This window comes from Malus sylvestris, chromosome 5 (genome assembly GCF_916048215.2).
Source record: "Malus sylvestris chromosome 5, drMalSylv7.2, whole genome shotgun sequence".
In the NCBI taxonomy this organism is placed as follows: Eukaryota; Viridiplantae; Streptophyta; class Magnoliopsida; order Rosales; family Rosaceae; genus Malus; species Malus sylvestris.
Genome location: NC_062264.1, coordinates 9,564,370 through 9,588,229, shown reverse-complemented (window position 1 = coordinate 9,588,229; position 23,860 = coordinate 9,564,370). Strand labels below are relative to the sequence as shown.

At 36.9% G+C, this 23,860-nt stretch overlaps 2 protein-coding genes across 2 annotated transcripts; both read left to right on the top strand.

Annotated features, from left to right (window-relative positions):
• The first annotated feature begins 1,771 nt into the window (after positions 1–1,771).
• On the top strand, positions 1,772–4,514 carry LOC126622534 (bZIP transcription factor 29-like). The gene is made up of 4 exons (XM_050291328.1): positions 1,772–2,778; positions 2,874–3,006; positions 4,394–4,409; positions 4,447–4,514. The coding sequence occupies exons 1-4, from the start codon at positions 1,772–1,774 to the stop codon at positions 4,512–4,514; spliced, it is 1,224 nt and encodes a 407-aa protein (XP_050147285.1).
• Positions 4,515–17,211: 12,697 nt separating this feature from the next.
• Positions 17,212–21,297, top strand: LOC126622533 (tRNA-dihydrouridine(47) synthase [NAD(P)(+)]-like). Its single transcript, XM_050291327.1, has 6 exons — positions 17,212–17,215; positions 17,489–17,760; positions 20,058–20,178; positions 20,419–20,449; positions 20,553–20,710; positions 20,791–21,297. Exons 1-5 carry the CDS (start codon positions 17,212–17,214, stop codon positions 20,674–20,676), a joined length of 552 nt encoding a protein of 183 aa, XP_050147284.1. The 3' UTR covers positions 20,677–20,710; positions 20,791–21,297.
• The last annotated feature ends 2,563 nt before the right edge of the window (positions 21,298–23,860 follow it).

The following is a 23,860-nucleotide window of genomic DNA, read 5'->3' as shown; positions in this document are numbered from 1 at the left end:
TATGTGCTGGAGAGTTGAATACTGCTACAACAGCCGTTTTCGGAGGAGGAGATTCGTTTGATATGTTCGATTCCGCTTAGTCTACCAAGGCCTTCCGATTGACTGATGTGGCATAATGATAAAAAGGGTCTCTTCTCCGTCAAAAGTGCATATAAGGTGGCAAGATCAGGATGCATTTCCCCGTCATTAATGGCGTCCTCTTCTTCTCATGGTGGGAGTGCATACGGTGGTCTATGGCCAGTAATTTGGAAGGCACAGGTGCCGCCAAAAGTGAAGGTGTGTGGCTGAGGGTGTGCACAGACGCTTTGGCGACGAGATCAAATCTCATAAAAAAGGGAGTGAGGCTCGATGTTTCATGCCCGAGATGTGATGGTCTTTGTGAAACAGCGCAACACGTGCTGCGGGATTGCAGTTTCTCCTGAGCAGTGTGGTTCGCGGCGCCTTTGGGCTTTTGGGAACAGTATCGAGTTTTGATGAGTCTTTGAAGCAGTGGCTTTTCAAAATTTTGGAGGAGAAGAAGGTGGATTTTGGGGGCGGTAATGATGGTGATTTGGGCTCTTTGGAAGGAAAGGAATGGTTTGGTTTGGGAGGGGCGGGCTAATAGTCCCTTAGAGGTGGTTCAGAAGAACTTTTCCTTGCTGCATGATTTTCAGGCGGGTAATCAACTTCCCAGCCATGTCAAGGAGCCCAAGCGGAACCATGGGTAGCGCCCAGTGATGGGTGGTTCAAATTGAACATTGACGGAGCTGCAAAAATGGCGGAGGGGGTTGGGGGAGCGGGAGGAGTCCTTTGCGGGAGAGATGGAGTTTTCAGAGCCTGTCCTCGGTCAAGCAAGTCGAGCTGCTTGCTGTTCGGGCCGGCTTGCAACTTGTGAAGACACTCCGATGCAACCGGGTGGAAATGGAGACTGATTCTTTGGAAGCTTTGGCTGCTTGCTATGGGAGCTAGTAGCATGGACCTGTCTAATCTTGGCTTTATTGCCAATGATATACAGGTGTTGATGGCTGAGTTTTATCGGCACAATTTCGTATATCCCACGTCATAGTGTGGCACATAGCCTTGCTAAGTCTAGTTTATATAATTGTGAGTCATTTGTTTAGGTTGAGGAACTCCGGATTCCATGCACTTAACCAAGATGTAAACTCGCGTTGAGTTATATTATCAATAAAGCTATCGTTTCAACTGAAAAATAAAAATAACATCATATAAATGCATTACGGTCATATTAAAAACTTTCTCGAGAAAATTCAGTACTTATCTCACTAATAACTTAATTAGTGTGATTCACATAACTGGTAAAATATCAATTTGATTTATAAGTAGTTCAATTAATGTGGTAAAACTTAGAAAGTGAAATTTACTTCTTACCCTAATAGTTAGGATCACTTTCTAATATATTTCAATCCTGCAAAATTAATTGGATTTCGATAAGAATTTGATAAATTCACCACCAATGCATGCATGCATATGGTTAGAAAAGGATGCAGAAATTTGGAAAGAGAAAGTTACTTCTTACCTAAATAGTTAAGATTACATTCTAATTCAAATTGGCCAAATTTACAAAAGGAATCAAATCAAAATTTGTCACTTAATTTTCTGTTTTTGTTCGCTCGCCATTGTTATTAAACTCACGAGTTGGAATGCTATTAGCAGCAGGAGTAACCAGCCTTTGTCTATGGACCAAATGAACATTCCTCAGTTCAACCCTTCACAAACTCATTCATGTCAATTTTCACAAAGCTTTACTGAGGATATTAATGGTAGCAAAAGAATGGGGATACCACCCTCGTCCTCATCCTCCTCCCACTCGCATCATATCCTACCCATTTCGCCCTGTTCTGAGATCATGGTGTCCCAACCAACCGTCTTTTCTCTTGATTCATTGCACCCATTAACCCCATCCCAATATCGTAATTCTTCCTCGTCGGCATCCATGCAGAATGGTGATGTAGGTGCGTGTTCCTTGTTGTCTCCCTCACATTTAACCAAAGAAAACTATTTGAGGACCGGTGAGTGTTTGTCGCCTTGTAATGCTCATAGACGGTCGAATAGTGATATCCCATTTGGTTTTTCTAGCTTGATGCAACAATCTTTCCCGCCCATTGCTCCGATCAGAGGTTTGGGTGGTTTGGAGCTGTCAATGTCTGGTGCACAAAATTTAGGGTTGATTAAGCCAGCTCAGTTGGTTCAAAAGAAATCTAGCTTGCAGAGAGTCAGTGACAATAATGTTGTAGGAGAGCTAGTGGATGATTTGTTTTTGATATATATGAATTCGGATAATATTGATGTGTTGAATTCCTTGGGCACTGATGACAAGAATGAGCATGAGAATTGTGAAGAACTGGGTAGAGCAAGTGGGATTAAGACAGGTGACAATAGTGTGACTGAAGCAGAAAGCAATGTTAATGAAAGTGGAGGCAGTATTCGAAAACTGGGATTGAATATTTTTAACGATAAGAGGGAAGTGATAAGGCGGAGTGCATGGGGTGATATAGCACCAACCAGTCGACACCGCAGAAGTGTCTCGATGGATTGTTTTAAGGGTAAGTTGCAGTTTGGTGATGAATTACATAGACTGCCACCTTCATTAGGAACTCCTCCAGGACAAGTTTCACCCAGCAATTCCACCGGTGCTCCCAGCAATTCCATCGATGCTAATTTAAATGCCTTTAGCTCGGAGTTTAGATATGTTGAGTTCAGTGAGGCTGAAATGAAGAATATAATGGCGAACGAAAAACTTTCTGGGGTTGCTTTGACTGATCCAAAGCGTGCAAAGAGGTATTGTCTTCACCCTCTAGTACTTCACCACGGTCAACATAATAATTTACCTCAGTACACTAATGTAACTAATCTCGATTGCTCTTTAACTTCAGAATTTTGGCAAATAGTCAATCAGCTGTTCGCTCCAAAGAGCGGAAGATGCGCTACATTTCAGAGCTGAAGCAGAAGGTTCAGACACTAGAGACAGAAGTAGCCATACTGAATGCACAACTTACATTGTTAAAGGTGGGAATTTAAGGTGGTCAATATTTTAAAAATCCCCGTCTAGCGCCACCTAGGCGCTAGATTAGTCCCTAGGCGTTTGAAAATTAAGAAAAGTGTGCCTATACCCACTTAGGCGTCCGCCTAGGCCCCTAGGCACCCACCTAACCAGTCTAAATCCGCCTAGGTTGCGACCCTCACTTAAAACAAAAATCGATAACTTTATGTTTTGGGTAGACACTCATTATATATTTGTTCCCCATGTTTTCAATATATTCTAATACTTTATAATCTATATGTCATTTTATTTTGCAATTTATGTATACAACTCTGTGTTTTTTAAGTATAAATAGGCACTTATTTATATAATATATAATAAATTACTTAAATCCGTTTAGGCGGCCTAGTCCACCTAGACCCCCGCCTAGTCACCTAGGCGCTAGGCCCCAACCAGCCTCCCCACTAGTGTCTAGCGTCTTTTAAAACCTTAGAGGTGGTTATATTTCCTTTTGGCATTAAATGCAATTCTTTGGAGATACATGTTAATTTTATCTTCTTTTCGTTACGTGCAGGGAGATTTTGATAGTATCAGAAATGAAACTAATGAGTTGAAGTTTCGCCTTCAAGCTATGGAACAACAGGAACAACTCCTAGATGGTATGTATCACGAGTGCATTAGGCTTATGGTGCAAAACAGTAAGGTATTCAGTTCTTCGGTAAGAAACATGCATGAATATATATATATATATATATATATATATATATATATATATATCTCAGCACATTTACAGCAGGGTTTTTTTTCCTTCAACCGTTTGTTTTATTAATATTCAATTACATATTTAAAAAAGATATTGATGGTTAAATTTAACTTTTCTATAAGTTGGTGCTGATAAAGAATTGCAGGATGTGATTTTTGAGAAGGAATGTATATATGTTTGAGCACATGTTCATGTATCAAATTCAGAGTAGGTGGATAAGTCCGTCTAAAAATAAAAAGCATACACAGAGAAAATAAGGTGAAAGAATAATATATAAGCAGTAATTTTTGAGTGCTAAGACTTTTAGCAACAAAGAGTTTGATTATTTATTTGAAGATGAGGCATCTGAAAACTAAAGAATATGAGTAAGAGCATATATATTTTAGGTTGAGACATGAGATACCACATGTGCTTCTTGTAGTGCTCATGTAAAAAAATACTTACGCTCATAAACTACCTTTTTTTTAATTTTAAGAAATATGACATAATCATGCACTATTAAAAATTCAAGTGCTTCAAGAAATGAGAATTACTTGTAGAATGGAACTTATGCACACTTAAATTGTTAGATTTATTTTAAATCTTAAGGTTGGTTGTAGGATTAAAGTTGAGAACTTCCCATGTTAGTTGTTACTCTACCATTGAATAAGTGCTTATATTTGAGTAGTTCTTGCACTTACACAATGCTTATTGAATATGACAGCTCTAAACGAAGCCTTAACTTGGGAGGTTCGACATTTGAAGATTGCTACAACTCATCTGAATGACTGACTTTCCCCCTTCTCAAGGGATATACTTCTGTAGCGTTTTGTGAGATGCTCCAGTTCCAGCAACAGTTTTTTGCTGAGTTCAACGTCTATCAACAACGGACACTTCGGCAACAATAGCATAATGGCAACATAACCTCAAAGCCAAATCAAATCAATGGGATATAGAAACTGATGGTTTTGTATATCTAATTTCTTATCTATTTCAGCGGACAGTTTTTTGTTTTTTATATATTACAGTAAAGAATAATGGTTTTAAGATCAAACAAACTAAAGTTCAAACAAACTTCAACATCAAAATGCCTTATGACATTACTTTAGTACAATCCAATTGAAAAAGTTATGGTTACCATACTAAAACTGAAGTTCAAACAAACGTCAACATCTAAATGTCTAATGGACATCAAAACACCTTATGACTATTGTTATGCAATTCAACAAAATGGTTTTGGTGTTTCAATTTTCAAGTCACTACTTTGCACCGTTCAACCTTGTTTCTTTCCCTTTCTTTTTGGACACTTACTCTTCGAAGGTTGATAAGGCCTATGAGCTTGCGAACAAGCTTGAGAAGATAATATTTGGGAAGACCTTGGACCTTGTGAAAGTGAAACCGATAGATGACACTACTACAATATACCTTATCAGTGGCGAAGCAAAAACCGACAAGAAACCCAATTTCTGTCGGAAATTTAGCAAAAATCCGACATAAAACAATGTAATATCGGATTGGAATAGCGACACTAATGCTAGTGTCACGAAAGAGCTTCAGTGTCGGTTTGTACGCTTAATCCGCTAGTACGCAGCGTCGGTTAAAAGCAACACTGACACTGACGTCGGTTTAAAGCGACGCAAACTTCAACATTACGTCGGTTTAAAGCGACGCTAATTTCCAATTTAATTATAAAATATCCAAACTACCATCGGTTTTGACCGACATTACATAACATATGGATACATAAAATAATTATTATGATGTCGTTCATAAGCGACACCAAATATATTAATAATAAAAAAAAATCATTTTTCGTTTTTAATTAATAATAATTAAAAATTATTATATAAAAATAAATCCCACCATATGTCAATGAAAAAACAAACAATTTTAAGCAACTTCATATTAAAAATAAAATTTCTACCTACTATATATTAAATTTAAAATTAACTACAATTCCTAAAAATGTACAACTCATACAAATTCTTCTCGAACTCTTGCAAAAGATTTTGAACCGGTTGTGTGGTTCATAGTTTTCAACTGCCGATTATGCTTATTTTTTTCGGCAATCTCCTGAAAAATAAAAGAATTTATTAGAAAAATTTCAAGGTATAATAAAATAAATCATGAAATGTTTACCATTGTTTTTTCTTTATTCCAGTATGCCACCATCGAAATATTTCTATAATCTTTAACCTCTGCCGCTACATGTTTCAAAAACGCACTAGAATTATAACTAATGCATTTTCCAGACGAATCAAACGAACAAGGTTGTTCTTTCCAATTCGGAATTGAGGGTCCGCATCTCTGTTGAGTTGATCCTTATAAACAAGGTTCTAAAAAACGCTAGGCGCTAGTCGGGCGGTGGGTTGGGGCCTAGCGCCTAGGCGGACTAGACAGATTTAAGTAAATATATTGTATTTCATGTAAATAAGTGTCTGTTTATACTTAAAATATATATAATTTCATCATAAACTAGAAAATAGAATGACATATATATTATGAAGTATTGGAACATAATAAAAATATGGGGAGCAAACATATAATGTGTGTTTGTTTAAGTGTTAAATAAGTTTCTTGTTGACATGTTTAAAAACTAGTGACGGTTCTTGAAATACAGTTAAAGTTTTGATCTCTATATATAAATCTTCCAAATAATTACACAATATATTATTTAATAGTGGAGTGGGTAATTGTTTTTATTATAATTTAACTTATAAACCCAAGTAGTAATTACATAATATATTATTTAATAGTGAAATGAGTAATTGTTTTTATTATAATTTATAACTTAAAAAAATCAATCAGATAAGATAAGGGGAGTTGGTAGTGGAAATCAATAAGGGTTTGGTTTTGACACCTTGGAAATCGGGAGGCTTTTGCTTTGAGTTGTCCCGTTTCCTTTTCCAGTCTTCCTTCACTTCTTCGAATACTCCGCCTATTTCTCCATCGTCTTCTCCGCCTAATTCCCCATCTTCTTGCCCTGCAAAATTTCCAAAATTTCCCAAAACCTAGTCTAGCGTAGCAAAGATCCTCGAAAACGTTATCGGCTCCAGCGAAGAAATCCAACGAGTCCAAGTCAAATTTTTCGTTTTTTTTCTTTCCAGAAATTGCACTGTTATTCCTTCTACCGGTCTCTCTCTCGCTTTCTCTTCCCTCATGCTCTCTTGCTGTCTCTCTCTCTCTCTATCTCTCTCTCCTTCAGATTTTATGTTGTTGCCCTCCTCTTCTAAGCTGTGTAGTGAAACACCGACGTGTTCTTGCTCCCCCTTGCCGATTTATTGAACGTTTTTAGAAAAATCGTGGCGGCGGTCCGACACCCAGCGCCTAGGCGCCGCCTTGACCGCATTTTAAAACACTGCTTATAAATACAGAAAAAATAATTAAAAACCAAGAAACAAAAATAAATTTTCAATTTAAGCATAAAACTAGTTAGAATACAAAACAGAAACTAAAATTAATAATCATAATAATTTAAAAATGAACCACCTTCGAGCTCTTCCTCTTCGAAGTGGAGTTCCTCAGAATGTTGATCTTCAAAATAGTGATCCATAGAAAATGGGGAAGGAGAAGAGGAAAACCTGAAAAGGATGAAGAAAGGGACATACAAATGAAATGGGGAAGCAGAAGAAGAAAGTCTGAAATTGGGGGAGAAATGAAAGCACAGATGAAATGGGAAAGAGAGGGGTTTAAATATGGGTACTTAGTTTGCGTCGGTTTAAACCGACGCCAACTTCTGACACACTTTTTGAAATTCACATAGCGTCGCCTTAATGAAACTAGCGTCGCTTAAAACCAACGCAAACTTCTGACACACTTTTTGAAATTCACATAGCGTCGCTTTAATGAAACTCGCGTAGCTTTAATGAAACTAGTGTCGGTTAAAACCGACACTAACTTTCTCCATCCATGTCCTCGTGCAAAACAAGCGAGCAATTTCGCACCTAATATTTCAAATACTATAATTTTATATATATTAATTTTATAATTTTATAACCCTAAAAAATACTATAATAATTATATATATTAATTTAACAATTTTATACCCCTAAAAACTATAATAATTATATATATTAAATTAAATTTAAAAAATTGGTGACAATTGGATCGGCTTAAATATACCTATCATTCAATTTCTTAAGTGTTATACGTACAAAATAAATAAATTTAAATCTACTTAATATATATATATATACACACACCATTGAACTTGATGAGATACGAATTCTACGAAACTAATTTCAACGATCCAACAGTCAAACTTGTTTGTATATGCTTCGATATCGCATCAGCAAAAAATCGCAAAAAACAAACATTCAGAGATCAATTAACGAGACAAAACTTTTCGACAGTTATAAAACGAAAAATCACGATTTAATGGTTATTTTAACTCCGATTTTGATGATTTTTTACAGCTACACTCCTTAACCCTATATGAATACAATGAATGAGCTCGATCTTCAATTTAAAATATATTACACTATTGGATACCACAAATTCTTATGTTATACTTAATGAAAGTATAAATAAACTCTAAGTGTTAGTGAATCTATCATTTTCATGGGATACACATTCTACGAAACTAATTTCAACGATCCAACCGTCAAACTTCTTTATATATGCTTCGAGATCGCATACGCCAAAAATTGCAAAAAACAAACATTCAAAGATCATGTAAGGAGACAAAACTTTTTTCGGTTATAAACGAAAAATCATGATTTAACGGTTATTTTAACTCCGATTTTGATGATTTTTTACAGCTACACTCCTTGATCCTATATGAATACAATGAATGAGCTTGATCTTCAATTTAAAATATTTGCACTAGTGGATACCACAAATTCTTATGTTATACTTAATGAAAGTATAAATAAACTCTAAGTGTTAGTGAATCTCTCATTTTCATGGGATACGCATTCTACGAAACTAATTTCAACGATCCAACAATCAAACTTGTTTGTATATGCTTCGAGATCGTATACGCCAAAAATATCAAAAAACAAACATTCAGAGATCAAATAATGAGACAAAACTTTTTGACGGTTATAAACGAAAAATCACGATTTAACGACTATTTTAACTCCGATTTTGATGATTTTTTACAGTTACACTCCTTGATCCTATATGAATACAATGAACTAATTTGATCGTCAATTTAAAATATTTATAGAAGTGGATACCACAAAATCTTATGTTATACTTAATGAAAGTGTAAATAAACTCTAGTGTTAGTGAATCTATCTTTTGATGGAATACGCATCATTCAAAACTAATTTCAACGATCGAACCATCAAACTTGTTTATATATACTTCGAGATCGCATACTCCAAAAATCGCAAAAAACAAACATTCAGAGATTAAGTAACGGGACAAAACTTTTCGACGGTTATCAAGGAAAAATCACGATTTAACGGTGATTTTAACTCCGATTTTGATGATTTTTTACAGCTACACTCCTTGACCCTATATGAATACAATGAATGAATTCAATCTTTAATTTAAAATATTTACACTAGTGGATATCACAAAATCTTATATTATATTTAATGAAAGTATAAATAAATTCTAAGTGTTAGTGAATCTATCGTTTTGATGAGGTATGCATTCTAAGAAACTAATTCAACGATCCAACCATCAAACTTATTTATATATGCTTCCAGGTCGCATAGGCCAAAAAAGGCAAAAAACAAATATTTAGAGATTAAGTAACGGGACAAAACTTTTCGACGGTTATAAACGAAAAATCACGATTTAACGGTTAATTTAACTTCGATTTAGATGATTTTTTTACAGCTACACTCCTTGACCCTATATGAATACAATGAATGAATTCGATATTTAATTTAAAATATTTACACTAGTGGATACCACAAAACTTATATTATATTTAATGAAAGTATAAATAAATTCTAAGTGTTAGTGAATCTATCGTTTTGATGGGATACGCATTCTACGAAACTAATTTCAATGATCCAACCATCAAACTTGTTTATATATGCTTCCAGGTCGCATACGCCAAAAATGGCAAAAAACAAACATTTAGAGATTAAGTAACGGGACAAAACTTTTTTACGGTTATAAACGAAAAATCACGGTATAACGGTTAATTTAACTCCGATTTAGATGATTTTTTACAGGTACACTCCTTGACCTTATATGAATACAATGAATGAATTCGAACTTCAATTTAAAATATTTACACTAGTGGATGCCACAAAATCTTATGTTATATTTAATGAAAGTATAAATAAATTCTAAGTGTTAGTGAATCTATCATTTTGACATAGATATTTAAAAAAACTAAAATCTATGTCGCTTAGAACTGACGCAGGCTTTAAAATATTTATAAACAATACTTTGTGTCGCTTAAAAGCCACACCAATACTTTATGTTGCTTAAAAGCGACACTGTTTTGTTTAAAGCGGCGCTAGTATTTAAAATTATTAAAATATATGTCGGTTATAAGCGACATTAAATGTTTACGTCGGTTTAAAAGTGACGTAGACATTTTATGACGCTTGTTGATGCACAAAACCGGAGGGGTCTTGGAACAACATAAATCCGACCGTGAATCTGCAAGAAAGTACACAAGATGTATCGTGGTTCACCCCAGTGTTTGGGCTACGTCCACACTGATGTTGATTGTATTTCTCTGTATGAATGTATGGATTACAAGTGTGAGGGGGAGTCCCCTAGAGAAAGAGAGAGTTTGAGAGAGTTTCTCTGTTTGTGAGAGGGTTGCTCTGAATATGAGAGCCTATGTTTGGGGATGTGAGGCCTGAGGATTGTGAGGGTGAGGAGTCCCTTTTATAGACTTAGGGCTCCTCCCCTTTTACATAAATCATGGGCTCAATGTCTGGAAGCCCAAGTAATGAGGCCCAATATAATATGGTACCAACAGTAGTCCCCCAAGTCTTCAGTCAAGAGAATCTTTTGGCTGGAGGCTTGAAATTCAGTCCATGTGTGGGCCGAAGTAATTAGATGTCGTCTAGAACTGAATACTCGACATGAGGCAGTACTCAATGTGAAATGATGCTCAACTAGAAGTAGCACATGTTGCGAGGCTACTCGGCTTGCGGCTTATGTTGCCTTGGTTGGCTTGGCTTGTGGCGTTGAAGGTGAGGGAGTCCCTTTTATAGAATAAGGGCTCGCTCCTCAATACATAAATGATGGGCTAGAGTTGATGCTCGCGACGAGGCGGTTGCTCAGCAGGCGGCGATACTCTCTAATGAAGGTGAGGGAGTCTCTTTTATAGAATAAGGGTTCGCTCCTCAATACATAAGTGATGGGCTAAGAGTCTCTTTCTAATGAAGGTAAGGGAGTCCCTTTTATAAAATAAGGGTTCACTCCTCAATACATAAATGATGGGCTAGAGTTGATGCTCACGGCGAGGCGGTTGCTCAACAGGCGGCGATGCTCTCTAATGATGGTGAGGGAGTCCATTTTATAGAATAAGGGCTCACTCCTCAATACATAAGTGATGGGTTAAGAGTGATGTTCGCGGCAAGGCGGTTGCTCAGCTGGCAGCGATGCTCTCTAATGAAGGTGAGGGAGGGAGTCCATTTTATAGAATAAGGGTTCGCTCCTTAATATATAAGTGATGGGCTAAGAGTCTTTCTCTAATGAAGGTGAGGGAGTCCCTTTTATAAAATAATGGTTCGCTCTTCAATACATGAATAATAGGTGCCCTCTAATGAAAGTGAGAGAGTCAATTTTATAGAATAAGGGTTCGCCTCAGTACATAAATAATGGGCTAAGTCCCCCAAGTATTTTTCATGAGGCCCAGTTGCGGAAGCCCAATATATGGTACATAGTGTAGTCCCCCAAGTCTTCAGTCAATAAGGTCTGTTGGCTGGAGACTTCAAATTCAATCTATGTATAGGCCGAAGTGGCAGTTGTTCGGAGGCGGTCTTTGTATACCATGCACTGAAGCTTTGTAGGTAAAGCTTTGAAAGTGAAGTTTTATATGTGAGGCTTTGAAAGTGAAGCTTTGAAGTTGAAACTTTTGTAAATGAAGCTTTTGAAGTCGAAGCTTTGTAAATGAAGCTTTCGAAGTTGGAGCTCTTGTAAATGAAGCTTTCGAAGCTGGAGCTCTATAAATGAAGCTTTCGAAGCTAGAGCTATGTAAATGAAGCTTTCGAAGCTAGAGCTCTATAAATGAAGCTTTCGACGCTGGAGCTCTGTAAATGAAGCTTTTGAAGCTGATTGACATGAGTGATGCTCATGAATATTTATGTTGATTGACATGAGTGATGCTCATGGATGCTGACATGAGTGATGCTCATGGATGCTGACATGAGTGATGCTCATGAATGTTGATATGAGTGATGCTCATGAATGTTTATGTATGATTGACATGAGTGATACTCATGTATAATTTTGAAGTACTGGACGTACTTTTGATCACCTAGTTGGTGATAATAGCAGCAGGCTGCCGAATAATTTTGGAGTACTGGACGTACTTTTGATCACCTGGTTGGTGATAATAACGGCAGGCTGCTGAATAATTTTTGGAGTACTGGATGTACTTTTGATCACCAACCCGAATAATTTTGGAGTATTGGACGTACTTTTGATCACCTGGTTGGTGATAATAACGGCAGGCTGCGGAATAATTTTGGAGTACTGGACGTACTTTTGATCACCTAGTTGGTGATAATAGCAGCAAGCTTGCTGAATAATTTTGGAGTACTGGACGTACTTTTGATCACCTAGTTGGTGATAATAGCGGCAGGCTACTGAATAATTTTGGAGTACTGGATGTACTTTTAATCACCTAATGGGTGATAGTAGCGGCAAGCTGCTGAATAATTTTGGAGTATTGGACGTAGTTTTGATCACCTGGTTGGTGATAAGTAAGTGGGTGTCCGGTCAGACAAGAGATCACCATGAGCACGTGGCTCATCAGTCTATAAGTTGGTAGACTTCTTTAATCAGCAACAATGTTGATTAGTGGATCTAGTTGCTCAATAATTCCTGACAATAAAGGACAATATAAGTACGACCCTATAATGAATAAATCAAATTGACAAAGTTTGTCAAGGAAAAATATTGTATTATGTGCCTTCTGTGAATAAATGATTTATTCTGTTGTGTGATAAATGACATGTTGCATAAATCAACAATATATTAGGTATTGCCTAAATGTGTGTGTGTATATATATACTTATGAATAAATGATTTATTTAGTTGCTTGATAAATGACATGCTGCATAAATCAACAATATATTAGGTATTGCCTAAATATGTGTGTCTATATATAATCATGAATAAATGATTTATTCAGTTGTTTGATAAATGACATGCTGCAGAAATCAACAATATATTAGGTATTGCCTAAATGTGTGTGTGTGTGTGTGTATATATATATATATATAAAATCATGAATAAACGATTTATTCAGTTGTTTGATAAATCACATGTTGTATAAATCATTAACGTGGTAGTAATCATGTGATATCAGAAATAATATTATTTAATCATAAGTCATTATCACATAAAAATAATAAAATTATTATTTTATAATTAGTCATCATGACAAAAATAATAAGATATTAAATAAACAATGATAATTTTAAACAAATCAGCCCAAAGATAAAGTGCTTATCTTTTTCCATGGGGGTGGTCGACAGTTGCAGATGGTTGGTGCGCACTTCGCCTAATGAGTACTGGAGAGTTTTCCTTTTTCTTTTCTCTTTCCACTGCACCTCTCTCTCTCTATCTTTGTCTCTGTGCTGCTGTCATGCATGGTGCACCAATTAAGCATTAATATCTTCTTTACAGTTTGTCGCGGAATCTTATTACCGGACTATACCGACTTGCCAGAGATCTGGCTTCCACTTGGTGACGCTGTTCTTTTCCACTTTGGAAAGCAGCCAGCTCATCCACTTCTTGTTTGTAAAAGCAAGACGATACCTTTTGTAAAAGCATATTTTCCTTTTCCTTGGCCTCATCGGGGTCTCTGTAGAAGGAAAGAGCAAACATGACATCTTCATCTTCCTTTTCACCGACTTGGTAGATTTGTTGTTGGCTTTTCTGGATTCGAACTTAATCGAATCGGCGGTGGTAACTTCTTGCTTCGTCGGCCTCTGCGACTGCCTATTCATCCCGTACAACCCAAAGTGCGACTTGAACATTTTCACAACATCCTCAGCCTCCACCTTGAAAAGCGAGCATAGCAACGGCGTCACCAACGGTCCTGATGTGACAAAGTTGACGCGTATCCCGTACGCGCCCAGCTGCAGACTCGCTGACCTCATCAACCCCAACACCGCATGCTTCGACATTGTGTAGTCCATGAAGAATGATAAAAAGGACTGCAAATGGGAGAGCGGTAAAGAGGGAGAAAGAATGTAGAGCATTGAGAGTAGCAGATCTTCCTGGGCTTGGCGTCGTGAGCCAGTATGTTGGGGGAGAGCGCGTGGCCGGGATTACTGGAGATCATTGAGGCGAGCGACGCCATGGTTGCTGCCTCTACGAGAAGATGAAGAGAGATTTTGGTTGTGTTGATGGCTTCACGGAAGCGATGAATGATTAGGTGGGGAAAGGATGAGATTCGAATACCCTGTACCCAATACCGTGTACCAGATGTGTACCGCCCCTAAGATTTGAACACGCGTACAACTATTCAAAACTGTTAAATTGTTAACTTTCAGCGGGCTTTCTCTTCAATGACTAAACGCCACACCCATATCGGAGAATTTGGTTGCCGGGTAGATTCTGGATGGCAGATCAGAAACAGAGGACGGGAGGTAATGAGAGAGATCGAGAGGTGGCGGTGGCTGAAGGTGGTGAAATGGTTGCGTGGTGGCTTTTGCAGATTCACGATGGATATTGTGGTGAGGTTTCACGGTGGTGAGATGAAAATGAAAGAGAACAGACATAGCTTTTCATGTCGTTTCCCACAGACGACGCCAAATGTTGATGTACAATTCGACATCATCTTCAGTTAGTGTCGCAACTGTCTTATCCGCCACTATATTATATTAAACCGATGTCACCTACTGACACTATAAGGCCCTTTTGTAGTAGTGTGAGAAGCCATTGTACCTTGTGGATTAGAAGCTTGAGATTGCCTTGGAGTTTATTGTTCTGGTTGTGGATTAAGAGTAAGAGAGCCGATACTTGAGTTCAAATTGGCCAATTCTACATAATACAAATACATGGACAACACAAAATGTGTTAGTTGTTATAAACTTTAAAGGGTAGTGTTATCCGTATATCTATTTTTGCTTATTTTTACTTCTTACACATCTTTCTAATTTTCAACCGTCAGATCGAATAAATTAAAAAAATCAATAACAAATAATTAACAATAATGCGTAAGAAGCAAAAATGAGCATGTGATAGGATTATTCACTTTAAAAGCTTACAAAAGTAGCTAAACACTTAGAAAAAATAAAAACAAAGCAAGCCTAATATTGATATTAAATTAAGTATTTATTTAATTTTTGCAATGCAGATCAGTTTCGGTTGGGTTTCAAAACTGCAAAAATGGAGCCGATTGATGCTATTTTGATTTGGTTTCGTATTTCGGTTTTGATTTTCGGTTTCAAATACAGTCCCCTGTATGCTGATCTTCATCAACACGCTAAATTTGAAGCTCGTTTCGTTTCACCTAAACGCACTGCAAAACCCTACTCTCACTCAGACTCCAATGCACCGGTGAACCCTACTAACAATTTCAATAAACCCTACCAAGCCTCCGAGTTAGCACGAGTCGACTCAGTCCGCTATCGACGAGTCTACCGCCGAAACCGCCCCGGTTCCCGATGCCAGGAACGGGGTCGCTGAGCGAACGCCGGAGGAGATGGTAGCCAAGGGCATCGCTCGCGTGAAGAAACAGTTCCTTCGCCCTCCCCCCATAAAAGCTCTCTCTAACGACCAGAACGACGCCGTCCCGGAGGGGAAACCAAAGGCTCCCCAGCTGTGAGCTTAAGACAATAATTTTGATAATTTTGTTTTTCTTCAACATTGCAGGCAGCGAAATCGGCAGCAGGCATCTGCCCGGAGGTGGCGAAAAGAGGAGATGTTAGCCGGTGCCCGTACAACGATAAATGCCGGTTCAGCCACGACATAGAGGCTTATAAAGCTCAGGTAATACGAAATGAATTCGAATGCTGCCTGAGTAGTAGTTGAATTTTTGCTTCATTGGGTTTTATTGTAAACCAAATGATATGTGGGGATGGCTTTTATGAGGATTCAATTGTTTGTCGAGTGTAGAAACCTGAGGATATAGAGGGAGAGTGTCCTTTCATGACTGCCCAGGAGACATGCCCATATGGGTTGGCATGTAGGTTCTTGGGTTCGGATAAAGACGGTGTTGAAGGTGGGGATTTGAGTGCTCGCAGAAGAAGCTCTGAGGTGAATGGATTGACTAAAGATGTTCAAAAGCTTTTGTGGAAGAATAAAATGAAGTTCCCCAAAGCAGACGCCAAACTCAAGGCTCTTGGGCTCGAGGTATTGACATACATCATCCTTTTACCCCTAATAATGTCTCTTTTTCTGTATGTGTGTGCGCGTACAGGTGCATTTATATGCATGCTTGTGCAAAGAAGGATTCTTTGTTGTGATCCCATGATGCTATAATTTGCAATATTTCTATGACAATAATCCTCATTTTTTTTCTGTTCTGTTATTATTTACCTTAGTTACTTATCTGCACCTTGCAGTGAATATAGAGTACTTGATGTTGAATAAATTCACTGGGCAATTTAAGGAATGTTAAAAAATCCATTGATTTGGAATATGAATATGAATATGAAGCTGGAAAAAAAAAAAACAAATGAAAGGTGCAGTTGTGAACTTAAATGTTCATAGTATGAAGGTTTCAGATTGACAAGTGCTGTGCTTAAATGTTTTACGACACAAAAACTTTGAATTGATAAACTGATTAGATATCTTTTGGATGTATTTGCTTCTATGTAAATAATGCCATAATCTTATTTCGTTAATTTGTTTCTAGAGAGTGATAGAAGCCTAAGACTACACCCACGTGAAAAGAAGCTTATTGATTTTAGAGAAAAGTTGTACCTTGCACCTCTGACCACTGTTGGAAACCTTCCATTCCGAAGGGTTTGCAAAGTGTTCGGAGCAGATATAATATGTGGTGAAATGGCAATGTGCACAAATCTTTTGCAGGTTCATGATATGCTTTTTCCAGCTGATCATTATTATTGTTATTGTTTTACAAGAAAATGACTTTGTAAAAATTAATCGGTTAGTTTAAAATTTGAATGGATCTCAAATGATCTTAATGATAAGTATATTATGAAAATTCATCTGCAAAGTGTGCAACATCCCATAATTAAAATTTGAGTATTATTTATTATGTCTTCTAAGATATTGAACATACAATATTTGATGTGAAAATAAATTGTATTTTATACATTCCAAAAGGAATTTATTCTTTTCTCTGGTGTTTATGGAGGTTCATGCTTAGCAATATGGCTAGTGATGTTGTTACTTCATACAATTTAACTTGCCTAAGATGGGTATTTGGGCGATCTGAATATGATAATATTATTCCAAAGCGTGCACCGGAACGAAAGCATGCTTTTCCATCTCCACAGTTCGGCAATGTATGCCACGACACGTAGGCAACACTAGGATCAACAGTGTTTTCTTCTTAAACTGTTGTTAGGCTAATTGTTTTTCTTCGTATTTACAATTTTTTTTTTTTGGTGGTTTTGTATTTTACATGGTTGATGTTGTACTCTACTATCCAGTGTCACATTTTTCTAAGTGTAATTTTCGTATGGAAATAGGGTCAAGCATCAGAATGGGTACTGCTGAGGTGACATTCATCCGAGGATTTGTTTGTGTTCAGATATGTGGATCATATCCAGACACTGTGGCACACACTGTTGACCTAATAGATCAGGAATGTCAACTGGACTTTATTGATATAAATATGGGGTGCCCAATTGATATTGTTGTGAACAAGGGTGCTGGGTCAGCTCTTCTTACAAAACCCATGCGGATGAAAGGCATTGTACAAGCAGCTTCTGGTACCGTCGACAGTCCTATAACTATTAAGGTACTGAATTCTATTCATGTTCTACACAACTGTGAACAAAACAGTCTACATCAATCTGCTAGATAGCAGGTTTGGCTGAATAATGTGTTGCATTTTTTTAAATTGTTTTGTTCCAAAATGATGACATGTTTTCTCTGCAGTCATGGCCTCTTTGATATCTTTTCTGTTTGATTGCTTCTTAAGTGCACTTCTAGGTTTTAAGGTTGTCCGCGAAATGTTATACTGCTGTTTTACTGTTTCTAAACCAGGACAGCCTATTTTGAGGGGAAAAATCGCATTGATTCCACTTATTGCGGACATGGGAAACTGGGGAGCTAGTGCAGAGTTGAATATCAGAGTGCGCAACGAACAAGATTAATAAAATAAGAATATTATTAAATAAACAAGAATGCCGAAATGGCTACAAAACCCTAAGAGACTACATTGTGAATGACTTCTCTAAACTGAATAACAAGCATGCTATTTATAATAAACTAACCCTAACCTAAAAAGGTAAGAAACCGAAACCCTAATGTTAACGGGCTAAGCCCAGAAAACCAAATATTCAAATAAACTAAAATTCTAATATTTTCCAACACCCCCCGTCAAACTCATGGTGGTATATGACATGAGTTTGCAAACAAGCAGATGCGGACTGGCTCTGTTAGGCGGATTGGCAGATATGCAAACTTGACTTGACTTGACTTGACTTGACTGGCGAACTTGACTTGACTGGCAAACTGATTCTTGATTCTTGATTCTTGACTTGATTATTGATTCTGACTGGCAAACTAGTTCTGGTTCAAATTGGCTAGTGTTGAGAGTATGGAAAGAACCCGTCTATAAACAGACGAGATTTTCATATCTCAATTCTAGCAACGAACAAACAAACACAAGGTTCTATCACTCAAGTGTTCACAAGTCCAAACACTCGAGTGACAGACAAACAAACTCGCAACACTTATCCGTGTGGGCCTTAAAAAACTTCAAACCAAAAATGCCCATCTTTTCCCAGCCAATTCTTTCTCATTGCCCGTGTGGGCCTTACCAAAATCAAACAGTTTTTTTTTTTTTTTTTTGTCTTTTTTCAACACTTTGATCAAAGTAAAAGTCCATCTGATCAAAATATATTGTCATCATCATACAATACTTGGATTCATCAGAATTGAAGACGGGCCAACGGAGCAGCCTCGCACAACAGCAGTTCCTCGGACCGACAACCTGGATTCGATTTGGTAGCGGTATCGACGGTCAACAAACAACAAGTGCAAACGTGAGCAGCAAGTGAGTGGCTCTCAGGCAGCGGGTACCGCAGTGGCGAACCATGAATGGATTGGGTACGGGTTGATCAACGGGTCTGGCAACGAGTGGTGCGCAGCGCAGTGCTAATCTAATGGGGGACGGATCTGGGTGCGACGGCAGTGAGTCATGCAGGCGATGGTGGGGTGGTCATGGATACTGAGCTTGGTGGCTTCGATTACAGACTTTACGAGATGGCAGTTTTTCTTTTCCAGATTCTTTTGTTTTTCAAACTACACCAACGACAATCTAAACCAGAAATAAACAACAGACAACACAAACAGGCATACTGATACGAATCAAGAACAGATTAAATCTCGAAGGATCAAACCTGCTCTGATACAAAGTTGAATATCAGAGTGCGCAACGAACAAGACTAACAAAATAAGAATATTATTAAATAAACGAGAATGCCGAAACGGCTACAAATCCCTAAGAGACTACATTGTGAATGACTTCTCTAAACTGAATAACAAGCATGCTATTTATAATAAACTAACCCTAACCTAAAAAGGTAAGAAACCGAAACCCTAATGTTAACGGGTTAAGCCCAGAAAACCAAATATTCAAATAAACTAAAATCCTAATATTTTCCAACAGTAACAATACATGGTCGATCTCGACAGCAACGCTACAGCAAGCTTGCAGTTTGGGAATATGTTTACTAGTGTGCCAGAAAGGCCCCTGAGGCTTTGCCAGTACTTGGAAATGGAGACATATTTTCATATGTAGATTGGAAAAAGCACCAGGCTGAATGCCCTGAGCTTTCTACATGCATGATTGCTCTTTCTACATGCATGATTGCTCGAGGAGCACTAATTAAGGTTTGTACTGTGTAGCTTGTCTTGTCCTTAACTGTCTCCCTCTGCCGCATTTACTCTTGTTTATTTTTCTTTGTATTTTTATTTATCTTGTAGTATATTCCTGAAATACAACACACATTTATGTATTTATCTTTCCTGTATTTGTATCAACCAATTTTAAAACTTGTAATATCTAACCATCCTTGTGATTTTCAGCCTTGGAGTTTTACTGAAATAAAGGAGCAGAGGCACTGGGACATAAGTTCTGTGGAGCGATTAAATATATTGAAGGATTACGTACGTCTTGGCCTTGAACATTGGGGCTCTGACACAAAAGGTTTGTATAATTAGACATATCATCAGTAATTTACTCAGCTAGAGTTTTCTTAGGGTACTGTGGTACTCCGAAAAGGTCATCCTGCATTTCTCCATGTGCAAATTCTCCCTTATGAAATTGTTGGGGAGGGGTGCATGATTGACTTATTTGGAGTGCTGATAACATCCCCCTTTTTGTTGTTATTAATTTTGTTTTTTTGTTTTTTTGGTATGGCATTATATTGAAACTGTGCCCTCACAGGATGTTTTGCTCTTTTCATTGAGCTGATCGGGTAACTGGTTACCAACTTCATGTTGGTTTCTACTTAAAAGTTTTACTTTCTTTTCAGCAGTTAATCTATGGTATAATTAGTTGGACTGGTATCTATGTCCCAGGTGTGGAGACAGGTGTTTTCTGTTAGAAAGGCTTAGCTACACTTGTAGATATGTACCTGTTGGTCTTCTAGATGTCATTTCACAACGGTTGAACTGGCGCCCCGCCATCCTATTATGGCCGTGATGACCTTGAGACACTAATGGCTTCTGCTGATTGGGTATGGCTTGCCTTCTCTTACAACTGATTCAATTTCACTGAGCTGACCTACTTAAAAATGCAGATTCATGACAATTGCAGGTTAGGGTCTGTGAGATGTTGCTTGGAAAGGTTCCAGATGGCTTTACATTTGCACCAAAGCACAAATCCAATTCTTACGACCAAGCAGAAAATGGCTGATTTTGCATGGTTTCTCATGCTGCGTATGGACTATAATCTCACACGTCCATGTGGGTGAAACCTGACCTACTCTAGCTGCCTCCTGCCTCATATCAAGTCTAATCGCTGCAAGAATGCAAGCCAGCAGTTCATAAGTTCCTTTGGTAGGTGTCCATTTATCCACTGGTCCCTGAAATTGAAAGCTGTTTGATTAAAATGCTAACATTCTTGTTACGTATGTTATAATTCGTATTTAAAAAGCATTTGGTATGTTGTTATAAAGTAGTGCCTCAAGGTAAAATGTAATTTGGATGTGTACTACCGCACTGGTAGGTCTTTTGGTGTTTCGGTTTAGTCCATGGTTGTGAGGAGTCATTCCCATTGAAGTTACTCGGTGTAGGAACGATGTTGGTTCCGTACTTTCATGTAATTTAGTTTGGTAGTTGACCTGAATTGGAATATAAATCAGTTTGATTACTAAAATGCATAAGCTGGCGGGTTAATTACTATATGCATGGAAGATAAAGTCGCTTATGTGGCTAGCTTAAACATTATGTTTAACCCACTTGGCACCGCAGTATAGTGCTATTTTTCTCTACTTGTAAGTGGGATGTTTTAAATAGCTTGAACTCAATAACGAGCCTGAAGCTTTTTGTTTTGGTTGATAAAGGCTTGTATAAGTAGCAAGTCAAGCTAACTGGAGCTTGAAATATATTAAACAAGCCAAGTTTGAGCGAAGTAATGTTGGGTTTCGCTCGGGTTTTTACAGCCGTAGCGATAGAAATGAGTAACAAGTGGTAAAAATACCTGATTTGATCAATGAAATAAGTTTTATAGCTTAATGAGTGATGTTTCTTGTTGCAGTCTCAAGTTTGTATATTATTTGTTGGGTAGTGTTATGAGATCAAATTTTTTAAACCAAATGATATGTCATTAGTAAGAAATAAGCACGTTAATCGATACTTATTTAATAATCTAATCATCTACAACTACATTATTTGGTTTAAAAAATTTGGTCTCCTTAGCATTACTTTTATTTGTTAGTTGGTAAAGTTTTTTTTGTTTTTGCGCCGTGTGCCTCGTGTGATTTTTATCAGGCAGCGCATTTCTATGAAAAGGTGCTTTAAAGCCCCTGGTCCTGATGGTATTCATGCTTCCTTCTATCAAGGTTGTTGGCAAACTGTGAGTAGTACTATGACTAATCTTGTAATAAACCAATTTTTCACTAATTGCTCTAGCCTAAGACTAATTAATCACACTAATATTTGGCTTAATCCCTAAAATTGAGAGCCCTGAATTGGTTTCTACTTATAGACCGATAAGTCTCAGTTATGTAAGTTACAAAATTATTACCCAAGTTTTGATCAATAGACTGAAACCGTTAGTTGAGGGTTGTATCTCAAAAAATTAAAGCATTTTTTCCCCGGAAGATGCATTTATGATAATATTCGTATTGCTCATGAATTGTTTGCTACTTTAAGATAAAAAGGCAGAACTCAGTTGCATCTTGAGAAAGCTTATTATTTATTTAGCTGGGACTATATGAAAGTTGTGTTAACTATATTTGGGTTTGATAACCATTGGATTAAGTGTATTACCTCAATCTCTTTCTCCATTCTCCTCAATGGTAAAGATTATGGTTATTTCTATGGGTTTTCTAACTTTAATCCTTGAAGAAGTTTGAAATTTAAAATGAATATGATGTTAGATTACACATTGATTATAGTCCCTTGATATGTCCCCCATTAAATATTTAAATTTATTAATATAAACATTTTAATTTATTTTTTGACCAAAAAAGTTTTTTTTTTATTTATTAATTTTATTTAACATTCTTCAAACTTGAAAGACTCAATTCATGTACCTAAATATTAGTACCAAAATGTTAGTACCGAAATGTATTATATTGAATTAAAGTATTTAAATTTTGGTACCGAAATGTATGCACCAAAATGTATTATATTAAATTAATGTACCTAAATGTGTGTACTGAAATGTATGCACCGAAATGTGTGTACCAAAATTTATTAGATCTATTGAATTAATGTACCTAAATGTTTATATCGAAATATATGTACCGAAATGTGTGTACCTAAATGTATGCACTGAAATGTATTATAATGAATTTAATGTACCTAAATAAAGAAAACAAAGTATATCGAAATATATTGAATAACAAAAATTAGTTTATCTAATTGTTTACGACAAAATATATTACGATGAAAGAGATGAACATTATAATTATAATGAAATAAAATTAATTCATTAAAATTAGGAAGAAAAAGAGAAATAGTTAAACAAGGGGATTAGAATGAAGTTTAAAAATCATCTTTGCCGAGGATTAGAATGAAGTTTCCTATTATTTCTATCCCACTAGGGGCATTAGACAAGGGGATCCTCTTTCCCCTTATCTTTTATTTTGTGCATTGAACCTTTGATCATTCATTTGAACAAGCTAGCAAGTACCCCCCAAGTCTAATGATTACTTCTCCTTGTGGCTTCAAAATTTCAAAATTTGTGTTTGCTGATGATTGACTCATTTTCGCAAGGGCTTCTGGTAATGCAGCTAGGAACATCCTCAAGATACTAAACTGGTTCACTTCTACTTCAAGGTAAAAGGTAAACGTTCAATTTTTTTTATTATAGTTTTCTATAATACAAACTGTCAGTTGAGAAACAATGTTGTTAATATTATGCAAATTCAACATAAAACTACCATTGGTATATACTTAGCTATACATGATATTATCTTTTGGAAAGGTTCTGCTAATTCAAAGGAGCTGATTGTTAGAATGAAAATCAAACTTGCTGGCTGGAAAGCAAACACTCTTTCTAGAGCTGGGAGACAAAGCCTAATCCGCTGAATAAGGGGAATTTGCTTTCTCCTGCTAGTTTACCAAAGCTGATCATATGGCTTTATTTTTCCCCAGCTGCTACTCTGAAAGTGCCCTTTCAACCTTCAATTGCTTCCTGTGCTAGCGGTTGATGTGCT